We start from the raw sequence: 19,005 nt of genomic DNA, 5'->3' as shown, positions 1-19,005 counted from the left end.
CACAGATTTAGACTGGTTTGTGAACATTATTTGAGGGAAATGGTGATATTGTGTATGTGGAAAAAGTTTTAGATCTTTGAGTTCATCTCATACAAAAATGGGAGCAAAACCAAAAGTGTTGCGTTTATATTTTTGTTGAGTGTATTATTTCTTCCATTAAATCATAAATGGGGAAGGAGGTTGGAGCAGTGCCGCTTTTGCTATTTTGGAGCCTCTCTTTATAGAAAGCACTCTTCATAGCTTTCCAGCGTTTTTTTATTTGGTCGACTGACCTCGTTACTCCAGATTCAGAAAGCTTCTCACAGACTTGATTAAACAAGTCTGCATTTCGAACCTTGCGTCCATCCAATCTTTCCACTATTATAAATTCTTTTAAAATGTTGAGGAGCGTCGTCTCCTGAAAACTCTAGTTCTGCTTTGCTGCCGCCATTTTTCCGAATGAGGAGCAGGAAGTGTCACGTGGTGATGTGACGTAACAGACATGCGCAACAAAGCTCCATACAGGCTGGCAATCCGACGTGTCGTTTACATGGAAAGAGATCGGGTTAAAAACAGGGTTACACCACCTCTTCTAACCCAATCGTAATTTCGATCAGATTGGGTGAATCTAATCAGATGGAGCTGTTTACATGGGGTGATTGTGATCTGATTGTTCAATCAGGTTACTTTTGGTCCATGTAACCGCAGCTAGTGACTCCTCCTCATCTCCGGGCAGCCATCAGCATAGGCTGGGAACCATTTTGGAAGATTCTCTGTCAGGTACCTCAATGCATTTGGTCCCTCGACTTCCTGTTTTAGGTTGAATAAGAGCAAATCTCTGCACGCTCGATCTTTGATTTCAGTAAGTCTTACTTGCTGTTTGCACATTGTTTCCACACACATGGATATAGACTCCGCCGTGTTCGCCATGCCTTCCTTTATGTTTGCCATGTCTGCATATATCAGGGGTGGCCAAGTTCGGTCCTCCACAGCCACATTCCTGACACTCTTAATTGTCTCCCTGCTCTAACACACCTGAATCCAATGAAAGGCTCATTAAAAGACTAACGAGTCTTTCATTGGATTCAGGTGTGTTGGAGCAGGGAGACAACTAAGAGTGTCAGGAATGTGGCTCTCGAGGACCGAACTTGGCCACCCCTGGCATATACGAGGTCTATTAGACAATAAACCGACCCTTTTATTTATTTTTTTAACTATATGGATTTGAATGACGTGCGATTCCACCAATCATGCTTGAACCCTCGTGCGCATGCGTGACTTTTCACGCGTGTCGGTGACGTCATTTCCCTGTGGGCAGGCCTTGAGTGAGATGTGGTCCCGCCCTCTCGGCTGAATTCCTTTGTTTCACACGCTGCTCGAGACGGCGCGCGTTGCTTTATCAAAATTTTTTCTGGACCTGTGAGGAATATCCGAGTGGATACTATTCGAGAAATTAAGCTGGTTTTCGGTGAAAAGTTTAACGGCTGATGAGAGATTATGGGGTGTTTGTCGGTGTAAGGACTTCCCACAGAGCAGGACGTCCTGCAGCGCTTCCAGGCGCCGTCGTCGGCCTGTTTCGACCTGAAAACATCCTAATTTAAGGCTTAATTCACCCAGGACGTCGTGAGAGAACAGAGAAGATTCAGAAGAGGCCGGCATGAGGACTTTATGCAGACATTCCACTGTTTAAGGACATTTTTTAATGAAAGACGTGCGCGCAAATTCGCCTAGTCCTTTCCGTGACGACTCGGCGAATCTGTGTGCCACAACAGGAAAAACACCTCCGTGTTGAAAACCATTTGTAAAATTCAGGCGGCTTTTGATGGCTTTCAACAAGTGAGTAACTGAGAAATTGTTTAACAGCTTGGGCATGTTCCAACTTGCCTGTTAAGGTTTCCAACGGAGGTGTTTTTCCTGTCGCGACCCCCGCGGTCAGGGGTCCGGCCCGACATGCGACTCTGCCCGCACGTTCTTTCATTACAAAATGTCCGTTAACAATGGAATGTCCGAATAAACTTCTCATGCCGACTTCTTCTGAAAGTTCTCTGTTCTCTGACAACTTCCTGGGTCAACAGAGCCTGAAATGTGGAAGTTTTCAACTTGAAACGGCGAGACGCTGCCGCCTCGAGGCGCAGATCGTCGTCAGGCGCCGTGGGCCGTCCTTACGGCGACACTACCAGACCAAAATCTCATCAGCCGTTAAAATTTTTACCGAAAACCAGCTGAATTTATCGAATGGTGTCCACTCAGTTGTGCCTTACAGTTTTTGAAAAAATTTTTATCAAACAAAGCAGCAGTCTCTGAGCCATTCCTAAACAATGAAAAAAATCGACGAGAGGGTGGGCGACTCCTCACTCAAAGACTGCCCACAGGCGAATGACGTAACCGACAGGTGTGAAAAAACTCTCACATGCCCACGAGGGTTCAAGCATGTCTGATGTAATCACACGTGATTCAAATCCATATGGTTTTTGAAAAAAATAATAAGGTCGGATACTTTTCTAATAGACCTCGTATTGTTTTTATTTCCTCCAAGTGTTTCGATAATGTTAAATATAACTTGTTACGGTTTCAGCTACAAAAACTAGGAGAACTCCATTAAGCAGGTCAACCCTGACACAGTGGTGAAGTCCAAAATATTTAATTTTCTTCCAAACAACGAGCAAAACATAAAACCAGAGCGGTGACTTTTTCCATCAAAAATACAAGTATACATCACTGGAGACCAGTGGTGGGCACAGATAACCAAAAAATTAACTTTGATAACAGATAATAAGATAACTTAAAAGTTATCTTTGATAAAGATAAACCACCCAAAAATGTATCGGAAGTTACAGATAATCGATAAATTCCAGTGTTGTCTATGGGACATTTGCAGCTACTAAAGAGCTGAAATTGATTTTTAACACGATTGCTTTCGAAAGCATCAACAGCAGTAAAAGACCTAAAGAATAAGCAAGAATGCTTGACCATGCTGCCCCCTGCAGGAAGCAGCACAGACAAATCCTGAGAGCACCCACGAAGTCAACTCTTCACTAATCATAATCATTTTTCTCTCAAAATTCTGCCCCTGCTAGAAGCTCTTGTTTATAACAGCACTCTCACCACAAAAGCACACTGAGAGCAACCACAAAACCAGCTCCCTATCAACTTCAACACCCCGGTCAGGCGGAGGTCTTGAAAAATAAAGTCATACTAACTTATGGTTTTTTTGGAAATACTGATAGAATAACTCCATTAATGTCAATTCTGTCATTTATACAAAGTTAAAATATAACATATCTTTTAATGTTGAATAAGGCACTAATTCTGAGGTTTTGTAACAAACACAGACCGCAAAGCATTCTGGGTAAAGGTGCTAAACAGTGATTGGTTCAGTAATCCATTATGTAAACCAACACGTTAATGTGACGTGTGTCGTGTGTGTTGGTTTAAAGATAAATGTGCTTTTGTAAAATATTCCATTTTTATTTGTAAAAACAGGCATTTTTATGGAGCCCTGGAAGTGTCATCACAATTGCATGTTTTAAAACTTTTATGATGAAAACGTGCACTTAATATTAGTAAGTAAGTAAGTAAATTTATTTATATAGTGCCTTTCACAGACATAAGGCCATGTAAACTTCAGACATGACAATAATTTTAAATAATTTGTCTAAAATGAGTGGTTAAAATTTGAACCACAAGTTAAACATGTATGCCTCTGGATGACTTGGTGACATTGCAATTATATTAGTATAGTGTTAAAGGAAGTCACTTTTTTTTTTTTTGTTCACCAGTTCTCCTTTGCTTACAGATGATAGAGTGGTTTCTGTTTGCTTATTAGGAAACTTTAACAGGTAGGTCTCAACAGTTTTAGAAATGGTTTTCACTGTTCAACTTAGTTTAGTATGTTATCAGTCTAAAAGTTATCGGACTTCATCGGAAGATAATTAGTCCGATTGATGGTTTTCAAATTTATCTAAAAAGATAATCCGATAATGAAAACGTTATCTTCGATAATTATCTGTTATCGGATTATCAGAAGTGTGCCCACCACTGCTGGAGACACAGAGGACATGTAACCATCAGTATAAAATGGACCAGCAAAGAGAAGCTTACAAGGGTGTGGTTTAAGTAACACACACAAGTGATAATAAAACACAAGGGGGCGGCAGTTAGCAGACTTCTGCAGACAAAGGTGACTGGAACAAGTGATAATAAGCAAAACACAAGGGGGCGGCAGAGAGCAGACTTCTGCAGACAAAGGTGACTGGAACAAGTGATAATAAGCAAAACACAAGGGGGCGGCAGTTAGCAGACTTCTGCAGACAAAGGTGACTGGAACAAGTGATAATAAGCAAAACACAAGGGGGCGGCAGAGAGCAGACTTCTGCAGACAAAGGTGACTGGAACAAGTGATAATCGCCATGTCGAAAAACAAATACTAAGAGATAACTGAAGGACTGATCATAAATATGGACAACTAATAAGAAATAAACACAGACCAAAAGACAGTAAAAATATACAACATAAGCAAACATACCAGCCCACGGGGGAAGATGACTAAACCAGGAATGTAACACCAGCTGGAGAACCAAATCACACTTGACAGAGGAAAAGACCAGACAGGAATAACAAAGGAGATGCAGGAGATAGATAAGACAGAAACAGGTAAGGTTTAATGAACAGCAGACATACCCCAAACATCCAGACAACGAGGTGGAACACACACACATAGACAGAACAGGTGCACCCGCAAACCACTTCACACATGCACCCACCCACACATATGGAGAGTGTACGGTGAAACAGAAAGATAGCAACGGTGGAACATGGGAACAGATCTAAACAACAAACCAAAAACCCCATCATAGATGACCCCACAACCATAAGCTATCGATCCGCTTTTCCAGCCGGGTGAGTACCTCAGCTTTTTTCTCCGCCTCTCTAAAATATTTGGCCATTAATTCCTCCATTCAGTGGCAGTCATCATACCTGCATTGGAGTCACTGAGCTGCTTGGTCAGTTCAGTCATAATGAGTCGTTTGCCCATGTGTGAAACTAGGCAGTTAACTGCACTCAAAGTATAACTTTATGAGCAAAATATTCTCCTATTATATGACAATCAGGCTACACAATCCTAAAATTTAGTGCTTAGTTTTGTGAGAGTGTAAAGCCTGTCTCATCATGCAGTCGCATCATCACTCATTTTAATGGGATTTACATCCTTCAGCAAGTGGACATGCCATGTTCAGAAACAAATATTTTTTGTTGTTTGTGTGACTGATTAATTGACCAATTTTTGCTGATAGACATTGCAACTTTACTAAAAAGTGAGTGAGTGAATGAATGACTGACTGAATGCGGAAGTGAAACTGCTGTGTAAGATGGAGAACCTGACAGAATCTCAGGGTTGATTGAAGAAAACCTGTTTGGGTTCATACAGACTCTGATCTTATCTTACCTCCCTTTTTGAAACAGAAAACTCAGTATCCCTCATTTCAGGGTTAACAAATTCAGAGTTTTCACTAAATGTGCTTTCTGAAATAGGCCCCTTCTTTGTTCTGTCACAGATCTATGTTTCTGAGGAAAAGCGTAACCATCCGAAAAAAGAAAAGAAAAAAGCCACACTGACTGCAGATAAGCAAGTGATCAAACAGGAAAGATTAGTGCTGACTGACGTCAGCGTTCAGACTGACGTTCCTGTTCAAGGAAATTGTTTGACATTCGCTCACTCTGAGATCTGAAATGGCGCAGCAACAAACTCAGCTGGCAGAAAACAAAGTTCTGCTGTTCGATCTGTCTGGCTCTCCTGGAGGGTCCGGTGACGATACCCTGTGGACACAGCTACTGTAGGAGCTGCATTCAAAGATTCTGGGATGAAGAGGGCCAGAAGATAATCCCCAGCTGTCCTCAGTGCAGACAGACCTTCATACCAAGGCCTGTCCTGGTGACAAACACCATGTTGGCAGATTTAGTAGAGGAGCTGAAGAAGATTGGACTCCAAACTACTCCTGCCGATCCCTGCTATGCCAGACCTGAAGATGTGGCCTGCGATTTGTGCACTGGGAGGAAACTGAAAGCCCTCAAGTTCTGTCTGGTGTGTTCCGCCTCTTATTGTGAGAAACACCTCCAGCCTCACTATGATGCAGCTCCTTTAAAGAAACACAAGCTCGTGAGGTCCTCCAAGAAGCTTCAGGACAGCATCTGCTCTGCTCACGATGAGGTGATGATGACGTTCTGCCGCACTGATCAGCAGGGTGTGTGTTATCTCTGCCCTCTGGTTCATCATATAGGCCATGACATGGTGTCAGCTGCAGAAGAATGGACTAAGAGGTTAGCAGAGCTAAAGGGGAGCAGACAACAAATCCAGGAGGGGATCCAGATCAGAGTCAAAGAAATGAAGGTGCTTCAGCAGGAGGTGGAGGCTATCAATCAGTCTGCTGATAAAACAGTGGAGGCCAGTCAGAAGACCTTCACTCATATGATCAGTGTGATGAAGGAAAGAATCTCTGAGGTGAAGCAGCAGATCAGATCCCAGCAGGAAACTGAAGTGAACAGAGTCAAAGAGCTTCAGGAGAAGCTGGAGCAGGAGCTTACTGATTTGAGGAGGAAAGATGGTGATCTGGAGCAGCTCTCGCACACAAAGGATCGCATCCAGTTTCTACAAAATTACAACTCACTGCCGTGCCTCAGCGAATCCACACACTCACCCAGCATCGAAATCCGTCCTCGCAAGTACTTTGGTGAAGGGAAGGTGGTCGTGTCAAATGTCACCGAGAAACTCCACAGCATTCTGAGTGATGAATGGATGAAAATATCACAGACGGTGACTGACGTGGACGTATTACTGCCAAAACCTGAACCAAAGACCAGAACTGAATTCTTAAAATATTCACGTAATATCACACTGGATCCAAATACAGTAAATGGATACCTGGTGTTATATGAAGGGAACAGAAAAGCAACAGTAGTGAGTCAGAAACTGTTTTATTCTCATCATCCAGACAGATTCACTGAACATTTTCAGGTCCTGAGTTCAGAGAGTCTGAGTGGACACTGTTACTGGGAGATCAAACTGAGCGGAGAATATATTTGTGTAGCAGTCGCATACAAGAATATTCCGAGAACAGGAAGCAGAGATGAAGCTGTGTTTGGACGCAGTGACAGGTCTTGGACTTTATGTTATTATAAAAAGAGTTATTATTTCTGTCATAAGGGCATTATAACACCACTCTCAGGTCCTCAGTCCTACAAAGTCGGAGTGTATCTGGATCACAGTGCAGGTATTCTGTCCTTCTACAGGGTCTCTGAAACCATGACTCTCCTCCACAGAGTCCAGACCACCTTCACTCAGCTCCTACATGCTGGATTTTATATTCATTTTACTAGATCCTCAGCTGAGATTTGTGAGCTCAAATAGACTGAAGTCGTTTCACAGACGATGGAATAGATTCTGAGTTTTAACATTTAAATATTTTCTCAGATCATCTGTTTATTCATAAGATATTTAAAGGGTTTTTTTTGGGGGGGGGGGAGGGGGGGCTAATCAAATGTTTACTTTTCAGGATTCTGTCACAGAACTTTCTGGTTGTGAGTTATTTTGTGTTTTTGGAGGTGGTTCAACACATCGGACAAGGTCCTCTCATCTGATTTCAGTTTCTTTTGACAAACCCAGTTTCAGTGTAAATGGAAGTTAAATTTAAACCCGGAAACTCCAGAAAGTGTAAACGGGATCTTTATAACAACATCATCTGATTTATTTTACATCAGAGAAAAAAAATGTTTCTTGATTTGTTGGAGAATTGTACACAGGCTTGTTGATTACTTTGTTACATCTGCCAAGGGCATAATAAAATGACCAATGTTTATCTCTGTCTGTCTGTTAGCGGGATTAAGTCAAAACTACTGATTTTTACAAACTTTTCACCACAGATAGCTATTAGGCCATGGAAGACTCTATTCAATTTTGGAGGTGATCTGGATCTGGGATTTAAGATTTCACTTGACATAGGCTTTGAAGGATTACGCAAAAAAAAAAAAAACTGCTTCACGGATTCTCACCAAATTTGCACCACAGAGACATATTAGGGCATGAAAGACTCCACTGAATTTTAGTGGTGATCCGGATTCTGGATCAAGATTTCACTTGATATAGGCTTTGAAGGTTTACGTCAAAACTACTCAACAGATTTTCAACAAATTTTCACCACAAATTGGTGTTAGGCCTTGGAAGACACCATTACATTTTAGAGGTAATCTGGATTCTGGATCAGGATTTCACTTTGTAGACTTAGCCTAAGGATTGCATCAAAACTACTTTACGGACACGGCATCACAATGTAAAACCAAGATCAGGAAGACACTATTTTGTTTCCGCTTGTGAATTAAATATCAGACTGGAAAATCATCATCAGTTGGACCATTCTGGATCAGTATGCATTTATTGCATTGTGTTGTGGAATCTGGATCCAGGTGAAATCCGAGTCACAATGTGAATCGCATATCTTTTATTTTGAGTCCTCGTCAACCGTTGGCGGATGTCAGAAATCTCTGATTGCTCTTGTTTCCTCCATGTTACTGTGTAGAATGTTTTTATAAACGTATTGCTAGCAGAAGCATGAAAAATGGTGCCAGCATGAAAATGTTTCACTGTGAATAATTACTTTATATGTAGACAAGAAATAACATACAGGAAGTGATGTCAAAGCCAAACTTTATGTTAATTGGTTGAGTTAATGAGATGACATTCGACTTTTTTTTTCCATTGACTTTAAACCAGAGAAACAAACTGGGATAACATTTAGCTTTCCACACGGACAAAAAATATTTGACATTGAAATTTTCCTGGACAGCTGAATATACAAACAAAATGATATAAATCAGGGGTTTTCAAAGTGTGGGAGAGTGAGCACCCCCGGACACACATACACACAGTTTCAATATCTTTGTATTTCTTTTTAATTATTTTACATCTTAAACACACTTTAAAAGTATTTGTGTGTTTTTTTAAGGAACTATCTATGGATTTACACATTTACAGCCTTTGTAAACATTTTAAACATGTTATTAAAGAACTTTCTATTCAATTTTTATCTTATGTCATATTTTAAACATCGGTTTTTTTTTAAACATCTCTGTTTTTAAACATCTTTGGCATATCAAACATATTTTAACATAAATAATAAGGGATGGGTATTGATAAGATTTTATCTATCGATTCCGCTTATCAATCTGATTCCTTATCGATTCCCTTATCAATACCTCCTGTGAATTTTCTGTGTACTAAAAGTAGGCTTTCTATGTCAATAACATTTTATTGAGTCTTAAAATAAATAAATATGAAATTGTTCACTGGATGATTGATCTCTGGACATAAATAAAAATAAGCAAAATCTGTAGTTTTTGTCAAAAGCATTTCCTTTCAGACATTAATGGCATGAATGTCTCTCCATACCTCTGAGCTGTTACAGAAGGGGTTGATTACAGACCCGCTGCAGAGTCTGCAATTTTCCTCATAAACATCCTCAAAGGCAATTGATGTTGGTGGATCAAATCATTTCTTAATGATTCTTGAAAAGAACTGGTTCATGATACCCATTCCTCGCTCCCCGCCTTGAAGAACTCTGGCACCCGCCGGGGGGCTCAGTGTGAAAACCACTGATATAAATAAAATGTGACGTCACAACAAAATGTTGATTCAGTACAACGTGCATTTGTTGTTGCTGTAAACAGGATATAAAAAGTAAAGCATCAAAAGGTTGAAGAGATGAAGGCGCAGTGCAGCACTGTGTGCAAAATATTTAGTCACAGATTTAATCAAATGGAGATGAACCTCAAAGGGTTTTCATTAGCGCCAGCACAATAGACTAAAACTAACTTATCCAGAAAGCAGCTTCAAATTAATAGCAGACACTTACAACCATTTACAATGAAAATATGAGAAATAGAAACACAATAAGATTATATTAAGAGTGCATCCAGAAAGTATTCACAGCGCTTCACTTTTTTCCCTCATTTTATGTTACAGCCTTATTCCAAAATGGATGAAATTCATTTTTTTCCCTCAAAATTCTACACACAATATGCCATAATGATGATATGATTTTTTAAAAGATTTTTGTAAATTTATTTAAAAAAACAAAAAACTAAGAAATCATACGTACGTAAGCATTCACAGCCTTTGCCATGAAGTTCAAAATTGAGGTCAGGTGCATCCTGTTTCTACTGATCATCCTTGAGATGTTTCTACAGCTTTATTGGAGTCAACCTCAGGTAAATTCAGTTGATTGGACACGATTTGGAAAGACACACATCCACTGCATTAATGGTGCAGTGGATGGATTTTCTAGAAGGATAATTTGGCTTCATGCATACTCAACCAACAGCAATCCCAGGGTTATTGCAGGATATTTCATTTCAGAAGTGGAACAGAAAGGGGGTACAGCGGCCAGAATTCATGCAGACATGGGAACAGAAAATGGAATTGTGGAAGACATGTAGTGCATTTTGCATCTAGACCACAATGACACTTATGCAAGAAATTGTTTTATTTATGGATCTAGCACACACAACCAATGTATGGAGAGTTGGTGGGCTTGTCTGAGAAGACATCATGCCCAGTTCTGGATTAATTCATTCCAGAACCTGAAGGATTCTGATGAGTACAATGGGGACTTTTTGGACAGACAGCTTATTCTTTTCACCTGCCTAAACATTATTGAGGTGTATATGCTTTATTTGTGACTTATTTATTTGCTTAATTATTTGATTAATTCAGATGTGGTATGTTCAAATATTGTAGGTGACTTTTGTAACATGTTTGTTTGTGTCTTTCAGAACGAACTTCAGCACGTTGCTCATCTTTTTCATCTTTACTGCCACTAAACATTGATCTTCCTTCTTATTTAAAAAAAAAAGTTAGCGGTACTATACCTGTTTTTTTTGGGGGGGGGGGGGGGGATAAGTATATTATGAATGAATGAATGAACCCTTTAGGTGCTAAGTTTTCTAATTGTCCATTTGGAAACAATTAAGTAAAAATATCTAATAGTAAGCTAAATGTTCAATAGTACCCGAGGCCTAAACACCATGTCCCTGACATGCACCTGTCCCAGCACCTCCAAACACACCTCACAGCAAGTGACTGTGGTGCAGAATTGCTCCGGTGGTGCCTAAAGGGTTAATTATGCAATACCTTGTGGAGTAAGATGTGTATGTGATCATAAAGGTTTATTCCCCAGCTGATTTTCTTAGATTTACTGTGAGAGTGACCCTGAAAAGTGACCCTGTTTAGTTGTGCTTATAAATGTAACCCTGATCAATAGTAATGATTGAAATGCATTAAGATTGCTGGGAATCAGTTTGAACAAAACCAACAGTTGAAATATTGTAGGTAAATCTTTTAAGTGTACTTTTTAAGTAAGAAGTAAATGTGTTCCAACAGATAGTTGGAAGTTAAAAATTTTTTTTTTTTAGATTAATTGTTAAATTGGGATGAAACTACTTTTTTTAATGCTACCCTCCGCTAACCTGCTATGTTGATTTTGACTATTTATTTACATTTAGACTATGTAAAAAAGGAAAAGCTGCTTCATTAAAGCTTTGACTCTGACATATCCACTAGATGGCAGCAAACTTTAAAATACTTTAACTTTTAATCTACAGTCATTCAAAAATGTAGAAAGTACAGATACTTGCTTTGAAAAGTCTTGGAGGTGGAATAAAAGTGTTCATGATAAAATGTGTATAAAATGTATACCTTTTACATTGTCATTCTTAACTTTCCACTGACAAATCCAAATGTTTATGTTGAGCCATCCTTTTCATTTTTGTGAAATTTTATGAAAAAACACAATGGTCAAGTTCTTGAAAAAGTTTATGAAAATATTTGTCTCAAACACTATTCAGTGGGCTCTTCAACCCAACAATTCAGAAAATGTTTTCAAATAAAATGCATATAGCACAGCCATTTGTGTATGTTCATAAAAACAAATGTATTTATCAATGTCAACATTTGAATGTAATCAGAATAACATTTCTGGATGAATTTAACATACACTTTTTGAGAGCTAAACAGGATTAAAGCTGAACATTAATGGAAATTGTATTCTTTTTGTCTAGACTGTTTTTCTAAACACCTGAGAACTTCATTGTGCAAAATGTAGCATGTTAAAGAGGAACCATAAGCAAATACTATTTCAGAACAAAATATGCTCTTCAAAACTCATAATACTTTTAGTGCATCAGAATTGATTTTTTTTTTTTTTTTTTTTATGCAATATCCATAACATAGCAGCTATCACTACTGAGGATATGACCAAATTCTACTCTTAACTCTGGGAAGGTAGTGTATGTCCAGGGCAGTTCAATGACAGGCCCACATGTGTGAGCAACTGGCCTTCCTGCAACTCCATCCAGAGCGGCAAACAATGGCTCTATTTTCTCAATGCAAAGTGCAGCCGAGCCTGTAGTAAACCTCAAAAAATTTCAAAGGCCAGTCTGATCAAGCCCTCTGATATATTGCTGTAAGTAGCGTAGACTCTGATGCTCTGCTTGCGTAGAGGTGGAAGCTTCCAACAACTTGAACTTTCTTTACAGTGGGTTTTACTTTTTTCATAAATTTGCAGAATGCTGCACACGCCATCAAAAGATTGACTGAGCTTAGGGCCCACAACCTCTGACATTTTATCTAAAGCATAATTTGGCTGTTGCATTATGAGCTTGTGAGCAATACTTAAAAGTGTAGCTTTCAAATTGTCTTTAGTTGGAATTGACCTGGCCCCCATGCGATCTAAAAAAATCTGTCATTTCCTCCTTTTCTTCATCATCAAGATCCTCCTGTAAAGCCTTTTTTACAAGATCCTGTTCTTCCTTTCTGATGTATGAGAGAAACGACTCAGAGCAAGTCTGGTGTGACAGATTTTTTGCCAAACAGTAGGGCAACTGTGAAAGCTTGTGTAATCATAACCATGGTCCTGAAACCCTTTTATCAGGATGCGACCAATGGATTTCCATTCCTCTTCCTTCCTTTTTGGGGAGAGTGTTGGGACCCTCATGTCTTGTCCTTCAATAGCATAATAATAAAACTCCATCCAAAACGCAGAATAAACATCTCGAGACACACCAGTAGCATCTGCCCCTATCTCATTGATGTATCCAAATGTTACAGAGGTGGTTAGCAAAGAGTAAAGTTCCCCAATAGTAACATCTTCATCCAATATCGCATCTTCTTGATAATCTAAAATATCAACACTGAAATCTTCCAGTTTACCTTTTTTTGATTTCCCATTTGGAAAGAACAAATCCAGTGCCATTTGTAAAATGTCTGCCTTTTTTGAGTCATTGGACACATCAAGTTTCCTTGTCCCACCTCCATGATTCTTGCGTTATTATTGCTAACAGCTATCTTATTATTTCTCATATGTGGTCTTGATTATCTTGAAGATGGTCCAGGTTCTTCCTCATCTGACACCGCTGAGGCAATGCCCATCTTTCTCCTGAGCTTTTGGAGAATAGATTGCTTCTGTCCATCTTTCTCACCTATTTTGTGCTGAGAACAAAACTTTGAGTGGCAATTCTATCTCCATAGATAGGAATATAAGCAGCCAAGGTGTTATCTTCCATAGACTCAATAAACGAGATTTCAGTCTACAACAATATAGCAAAAACAATAATTAGATACATTTATCAAACATCACAAAGCATTTTTTAAGATAGACAGTGTAGAGTGGCTCTGCAGCAAATGAATATTATAAAAATATGTTTTACATGTTATTATAGAGATTTAGAATGAATGTTATAAATTTTGATGGTTCTATTGTCTGGGAGAGAAATTATGAGCAGCAAATATCACATATGTAAATGTCATTAGCTGTATTAAGAGTAGAACATGGTTTACTTTTATGTCACTGTTTGAGAGCTCCTTCGTGACGTTCATTTGCTGAATGATGTGGGATTACCTCTTACTACCTGTATTGGTCAATCTGTAAGAACAACGGACAAATTATATGATGACACTCAACCATAACCAAATGATTAAAAAAATGCATGCACACCCCCCCCCCCCCCGCCCACACACACACACACACACACATGCACACACACCCCACACACGATCATGAAAGTATATGCATTAAAGTAAGAAAGTATATGCATTAAATGGCAGCATTTGCAATAAATAATGTTTAAATTACTTTAATTTCTAAATGCTGCCATTATTTGTAACGTGATTGTTTTGGTCAACCTGTTCGCAATAAGGATATATTGATAATGCTCAACCCTAATTAATTAAAGTATGGAGAAAGCTTTTTAAGTAAAGATAGTGGCAACATTTATCATAAACATAATGTTTATTTTACTTTATTTCTGCTCTTATATGTCCATTTACTGGATGCTGTTGATCGCCTTTAGCTAGCGTGCCTATTCTATTAGCAAAATGGACACATTGTTGACGCTGAACTACAATTTAAGGAGGCAGAAAACAATAAAGAAAAGACAGTAGCTGCATTTGCAATAAAAAGACCATCTCCTTACTTTGATTTCACTCTCGTACTGTCTACTTCCTGATTGCTGCTCATCCACCTGTAGCGTGCCTGTAGTCAATGTGACTCATGCACATGACACCCCACATGGCATTATGGGGAAAAAAACCGACTGTTGCCAAGTCGTTCTAACCACTTAGACTATATGTTTTAATGACTTTGGCAATACGTTTGAATGACTTTATATGTTAAAACAACTTTAACTCGTTCAAACGACATAGCCCAGCCAAAATGATTGAATCAGCAGTGGCAGTTCAGAGCTTCCGTATGATTGAAACACACGTGTGATGGGATAGTGCAGATTGAGGACATGTAGGGAGGCAGAGACCAGAGAGAGAGAGTAATAAAACACAGGAATAAAAAATAATATGCCAGAGACAGAATAACATGGAAATCAGACCCATACACCAAAACATGACCCATGACAGTTTCAAACATACAACCCCAAACCAGAAAAAGTTGGGAAGGTACAGAAAATGCAAATTTAAAAACTCCCTTTATATTTGCATTTATCGCTTTGTAATGTTGACATTCCTTGTTACACTTAAGACATTTTGGCCATGAGGATACCAAGCAAAGAAATTTTCTGGTGTTATTTTGTACCATTCTTCCTGCAAACACATCTTAAAGTAAGTAACAGTATGGGTGTTGTCATTGTTACATTTTTCAATTCAAAATTCTCCACACAATCTGTATTGGGGACAGGTCAGGACTTCAGGTAGGCCAGTCCATTACCCAATTTCTTCTTCTTCCACTGACATGCCTTTGTAATATATGCAGAATGTGGTTTTCCATTGATTTGATGAAAAATGCATTGTTGTTCTTGGAAAAGATGCCATCTTGAAGCCAGCATATGTTGCTCTAAAGTCTCAATGCCTTAATTCTGCATTAATACTGCCATCACAGAAGCATAAATTACCTTTATCACATGTGCTGACACAATCCCACACCATCACGCCCCAGATTTTGGACTTGCTGTTGATAACACTCTGGCTCAGGCCTCTCCAACCCTGCTCCTGGAAAGCAACTGCCCAGCATGTTTTACAACTCTCTCTACTCCATCCACAGGTAATTAACTCAGTCAGGTGTGCTGAACCCATCAAGAGCTGTGAAGCACCAGTGTTAATTGACCAGGTGTGCAGATAGACATGGAAAATATGCAGGACAGGCGCCTTCCAGGAGCGGGGTTGGAGAAGCCTGGTCTGGAGCACACAGCATCCATTTCTTCCAAAAAAGGTATAGAATAATGATTCCTCTGACCACAATACATGTTTTCACTGTGTGATGGTCCAAGGCAGATTGTCTCTGAGGACAGAGAAGTCAGTGCCACTTCTGGACAAGGTTAAGTACAACTTCTTTTTTGCACAGTAAAGTTTTAAGTGGCATGTATGAATGTAACTTCATATTGTAGTGCTAGACAAAGGTTTTCCAAAGTAATCCCTTGCCTGTGTGGTTATATCAGGTGAAAATCACTAAGGACCCTTAGGCAAGGTCCTTAATCCCCTAGTTGCTCCCGGTGTGTAGTGAGTACCTTGTATGGCAGCACCTTCACATCAGGGTGAATGTAAGGCATTATTTGTGCTTTCAGCGTCTGATGCAGATGGAAAAGCGCTATATAAATGCAGTCCATTTACCATTTATATCAGCTATTGATGAATGGCAGGTCTTGATGCAGTGCTGTCTGAGTAATCATAGATCATGGCTGTTCAGCTTAGGCTTGCACTCTTGCCCTTTATGCACTGAAATTACTTTAGATTCCTTGAATCATTTAAAAATAGTATGCACTGTAGAGGGAGAAACATGCAAATCCCTTCCAGTCTTTCTTTGAGGAACATTGTTCTAAAACATTTCAATAGTTTTCTCACACATTTGTTTTCATGAAATGGAGATCCTCTGGCCATCTTTGCTCCTCAAAGTCTCAGCCTTTCGTGGCTACGGCTTTTGTACAAAATCATTATAACAATCCTCTGCTGATATCATCCGTTTGAAATAACATCATTATTTAATTGTTTTTCTTTGACACCTCATTACAAACCCAAAATTGCACCATCCCAAATTTTTGGAATGCATTACTGTTGCAGGCTTGAACTGCAAATAACGTTGCCTACAAAAAACATGAAATTGCTTGGGTTCAGACTACAGTAAAATAGAAGTCAAAATCCATCTGGTGGTAGTGGGGGGGGGGGGGGGTGCCTTTTACTTTTAATGCACTCTGTACAGTCCTGTTTTCCTGTTTGTCTGCTCTGTTGGTCAACAGCAACATTTCAGTGACACTACTGTAGAAACCATGTGTTGCCTTTTACAAGTATCCATTTAGCTTCCAGGATGTTTCCACTTTTGACAGAGTGACTTAAGTCGGTGATGACACTGTGGCTATCACAGAGCTTCAGCTGTGAGAGAAACAAGCCGGAGGAAACATCACATGTTGACCATCTGTGCCTATAGTGATGAAGAACTGTGACATTATCCTCACTTTGAAAAATAACAAACATAAACATTGTCTTTGTATTTTTACAGCACTTAAAACATCATCTGATACAATGTCTTTGAAAGCGATCATTCAGTTACAGCTCAGTGGAATTCAGAAGCCCGTAGAACACAAATGAAATCATAAAATGTGACATTTTAAATCCAAAGGTCATATTTGATAATGTCATTGTGATTAAATGAGTCATCTGATTACCATGTCTTTTATTTTTGTTTACAAATGTTTACAAGGACATGCATGCCAAGAGAGCAAATGTATAGACTGAACAATCCTGGAATTTTGAATTGAAATTACCAACATTATTACCCATCTGCAGCCCTTGACACTGTAATATAACTTCATTTATACCATGCCTGTCTGATATAGTTCATGAAAACAGAAATGTGTGGGAAGTTTGTGCTGTTGACGGTGTCACGTGATATGTGACTGAATGATCAGTGTGTTAGTTTTGGGGAAACTGATCAAAACAAAAAGCCAATTTCAACGGAAAAGGAAAAATAACAACAATCCACCGCCACTTACTAATTTTCACACTTAAAAAAATACTGTGAATGAACAAATGAATTCTGATAGAGCTGACATGTTTTCCCACTGTACTTGGCTTCACTCAGAATGTAGTTAATTCTACACTGCTGTGAACTGATATACAAATAATGAATGTTTGAGTTCAATGGTACGAATACATAAGCAGTGTGATGTGCCGCAGCTGGTACTGTGTGCTCCTGCCCGAAAGACACGGGCGCATGCACAAACTCTCGCACCAGGTTCATGCACACCTGCCCATTGGCACGATGTTTCGTGGTGTGATAATTTCGAACTGTTTCGCCGTTTTCGTCCAAACGCTGTCCAAACTTCGCACTATGTGTGAAGAGGCCATTAGCACCATCATTTAGCTCAATCAAATCGTTGTCTCGCAGTGTGTCATCGTCTCGTGTATCGTTGTCCCGTGCGTGTGCGCGCGCACACACATACACAACCGGGTCAGTGCTTATGCGCGTGTGTACTACAAAAAAAAAGACTGTACATCCTCAGTGCAGTGAAAAAAATCACGGCTGTGTGTGTGTGTGTGTGTGTGTGTGTGTGTGTGTGTGTGTGTGTGTGTGTGTGTGTGTGTGTGTGTGTGTGTGTGTACAGAGTGCAATGGTGCCAAACGTATGGAACCAAATTTGCACTCTAAATGCAATGCAACATAAATGGGAGGAATAATCCATGTCATGTGACACATACAAAGCACCAATCAAACGACAAGGATCCACTAAGCCGTTATATATTATAAAATATACTGAGCAATATTTGAAGGGATCATATTAAATATCTTTGGTACTGGGTCTCTTCGGAGCATCCTTGGGTACCACTGGAATACTTTGTGATTAAGATGCAGCGAGACTAAGATGCAGAGTCTCACTTGCATTGTGAAGGAGCATCACCTTTTGACATTTTGGCCATGTGGCACATTTCTCTGTCCATGATCCAATGTGCAGGTGTGTAAGTGTTGAGGACCCCAGAAGTTGTAGAAATTCTACACACAATACCCCATAATGAGAATGTGAAAAGGTTTTATAAAGATTTTTACACATTTTATTAAAAAACAAAAAGTAAGGAATCACATGTACATACATATTCACAGCCTTTGCCATGAAGCTCAAAATTAAGCTCATGTGCATCCTGTTTCCACTGGTCATCCTTGATGTTTCTACAGCTTATTTGGAGTCCACCTGGGGTAAATTCAGTTGATTGGAGATCATTTGGAAAGACACACACGTCTACATATGACGTCCAACAGATAACAGTGCATGTCAGAGCACAAACCAAGCATGAAGTCAAAGGAATTGTCTGTGGACTTCTGACCAGGATTGTCTCAAGGCACAAATCTGGGGAAGGATACAGAAACATTTCTGCTGCTTTGAAGGTCCCAATGAGCACAGTGGACTCATCATCCAAAAATGGAAGAGGTTTGGATCCACCAAGACTATTCGTAGAGCTGGCAGCCCGTCTAAACTGAACAATTTGGGG

At 39.5% G+C, this 19,005-nt stretch overlaps 1 protein-coding gene across 1 annotated transcript; it reads left to right on the top strand.

The window, feature by feature from the left end:
* Positions 1-5,709: 5,709 nt before the first annotated feature.
* On the top strand, positions 5,710-7,832 carry LOC117515439 (tripartite motif-containing protein 16-like). Its single transcript, XM_034176004.1, is given in 2 exon segments — positions 5,710-5,733; positions 5,735-7,832. Coding segments are annotated over 2 exon segments (1,674 nt in total). The 3' UTR covers positions 7,385-7,832.
* Positions 7,833-19,005: the final 11,173 nt, after the last annotated feature.

The sequence above is a fragment of the Thalassophryne amazonica genome, chromosome 8 (genome assembly GCF_902500255.1).
Source record: "Thalassophryne amazonica chromosome 8, fThaAma1.1, whole genome shotgun sequence".
NCBI classification, from domain to species: domain Eukaryota; kingdom Metazoa; phylum Chordata; class Actinopteri; order Batrachoidiformes; family Batrachoididae; genus Thalassophryne; species Thalassophryne amazonica.
The sequence above is the reverse complement of the archived record's forward strand: the minus strand, read 5'-3'. Positions and strand labels throughout refer to the sequence as shown.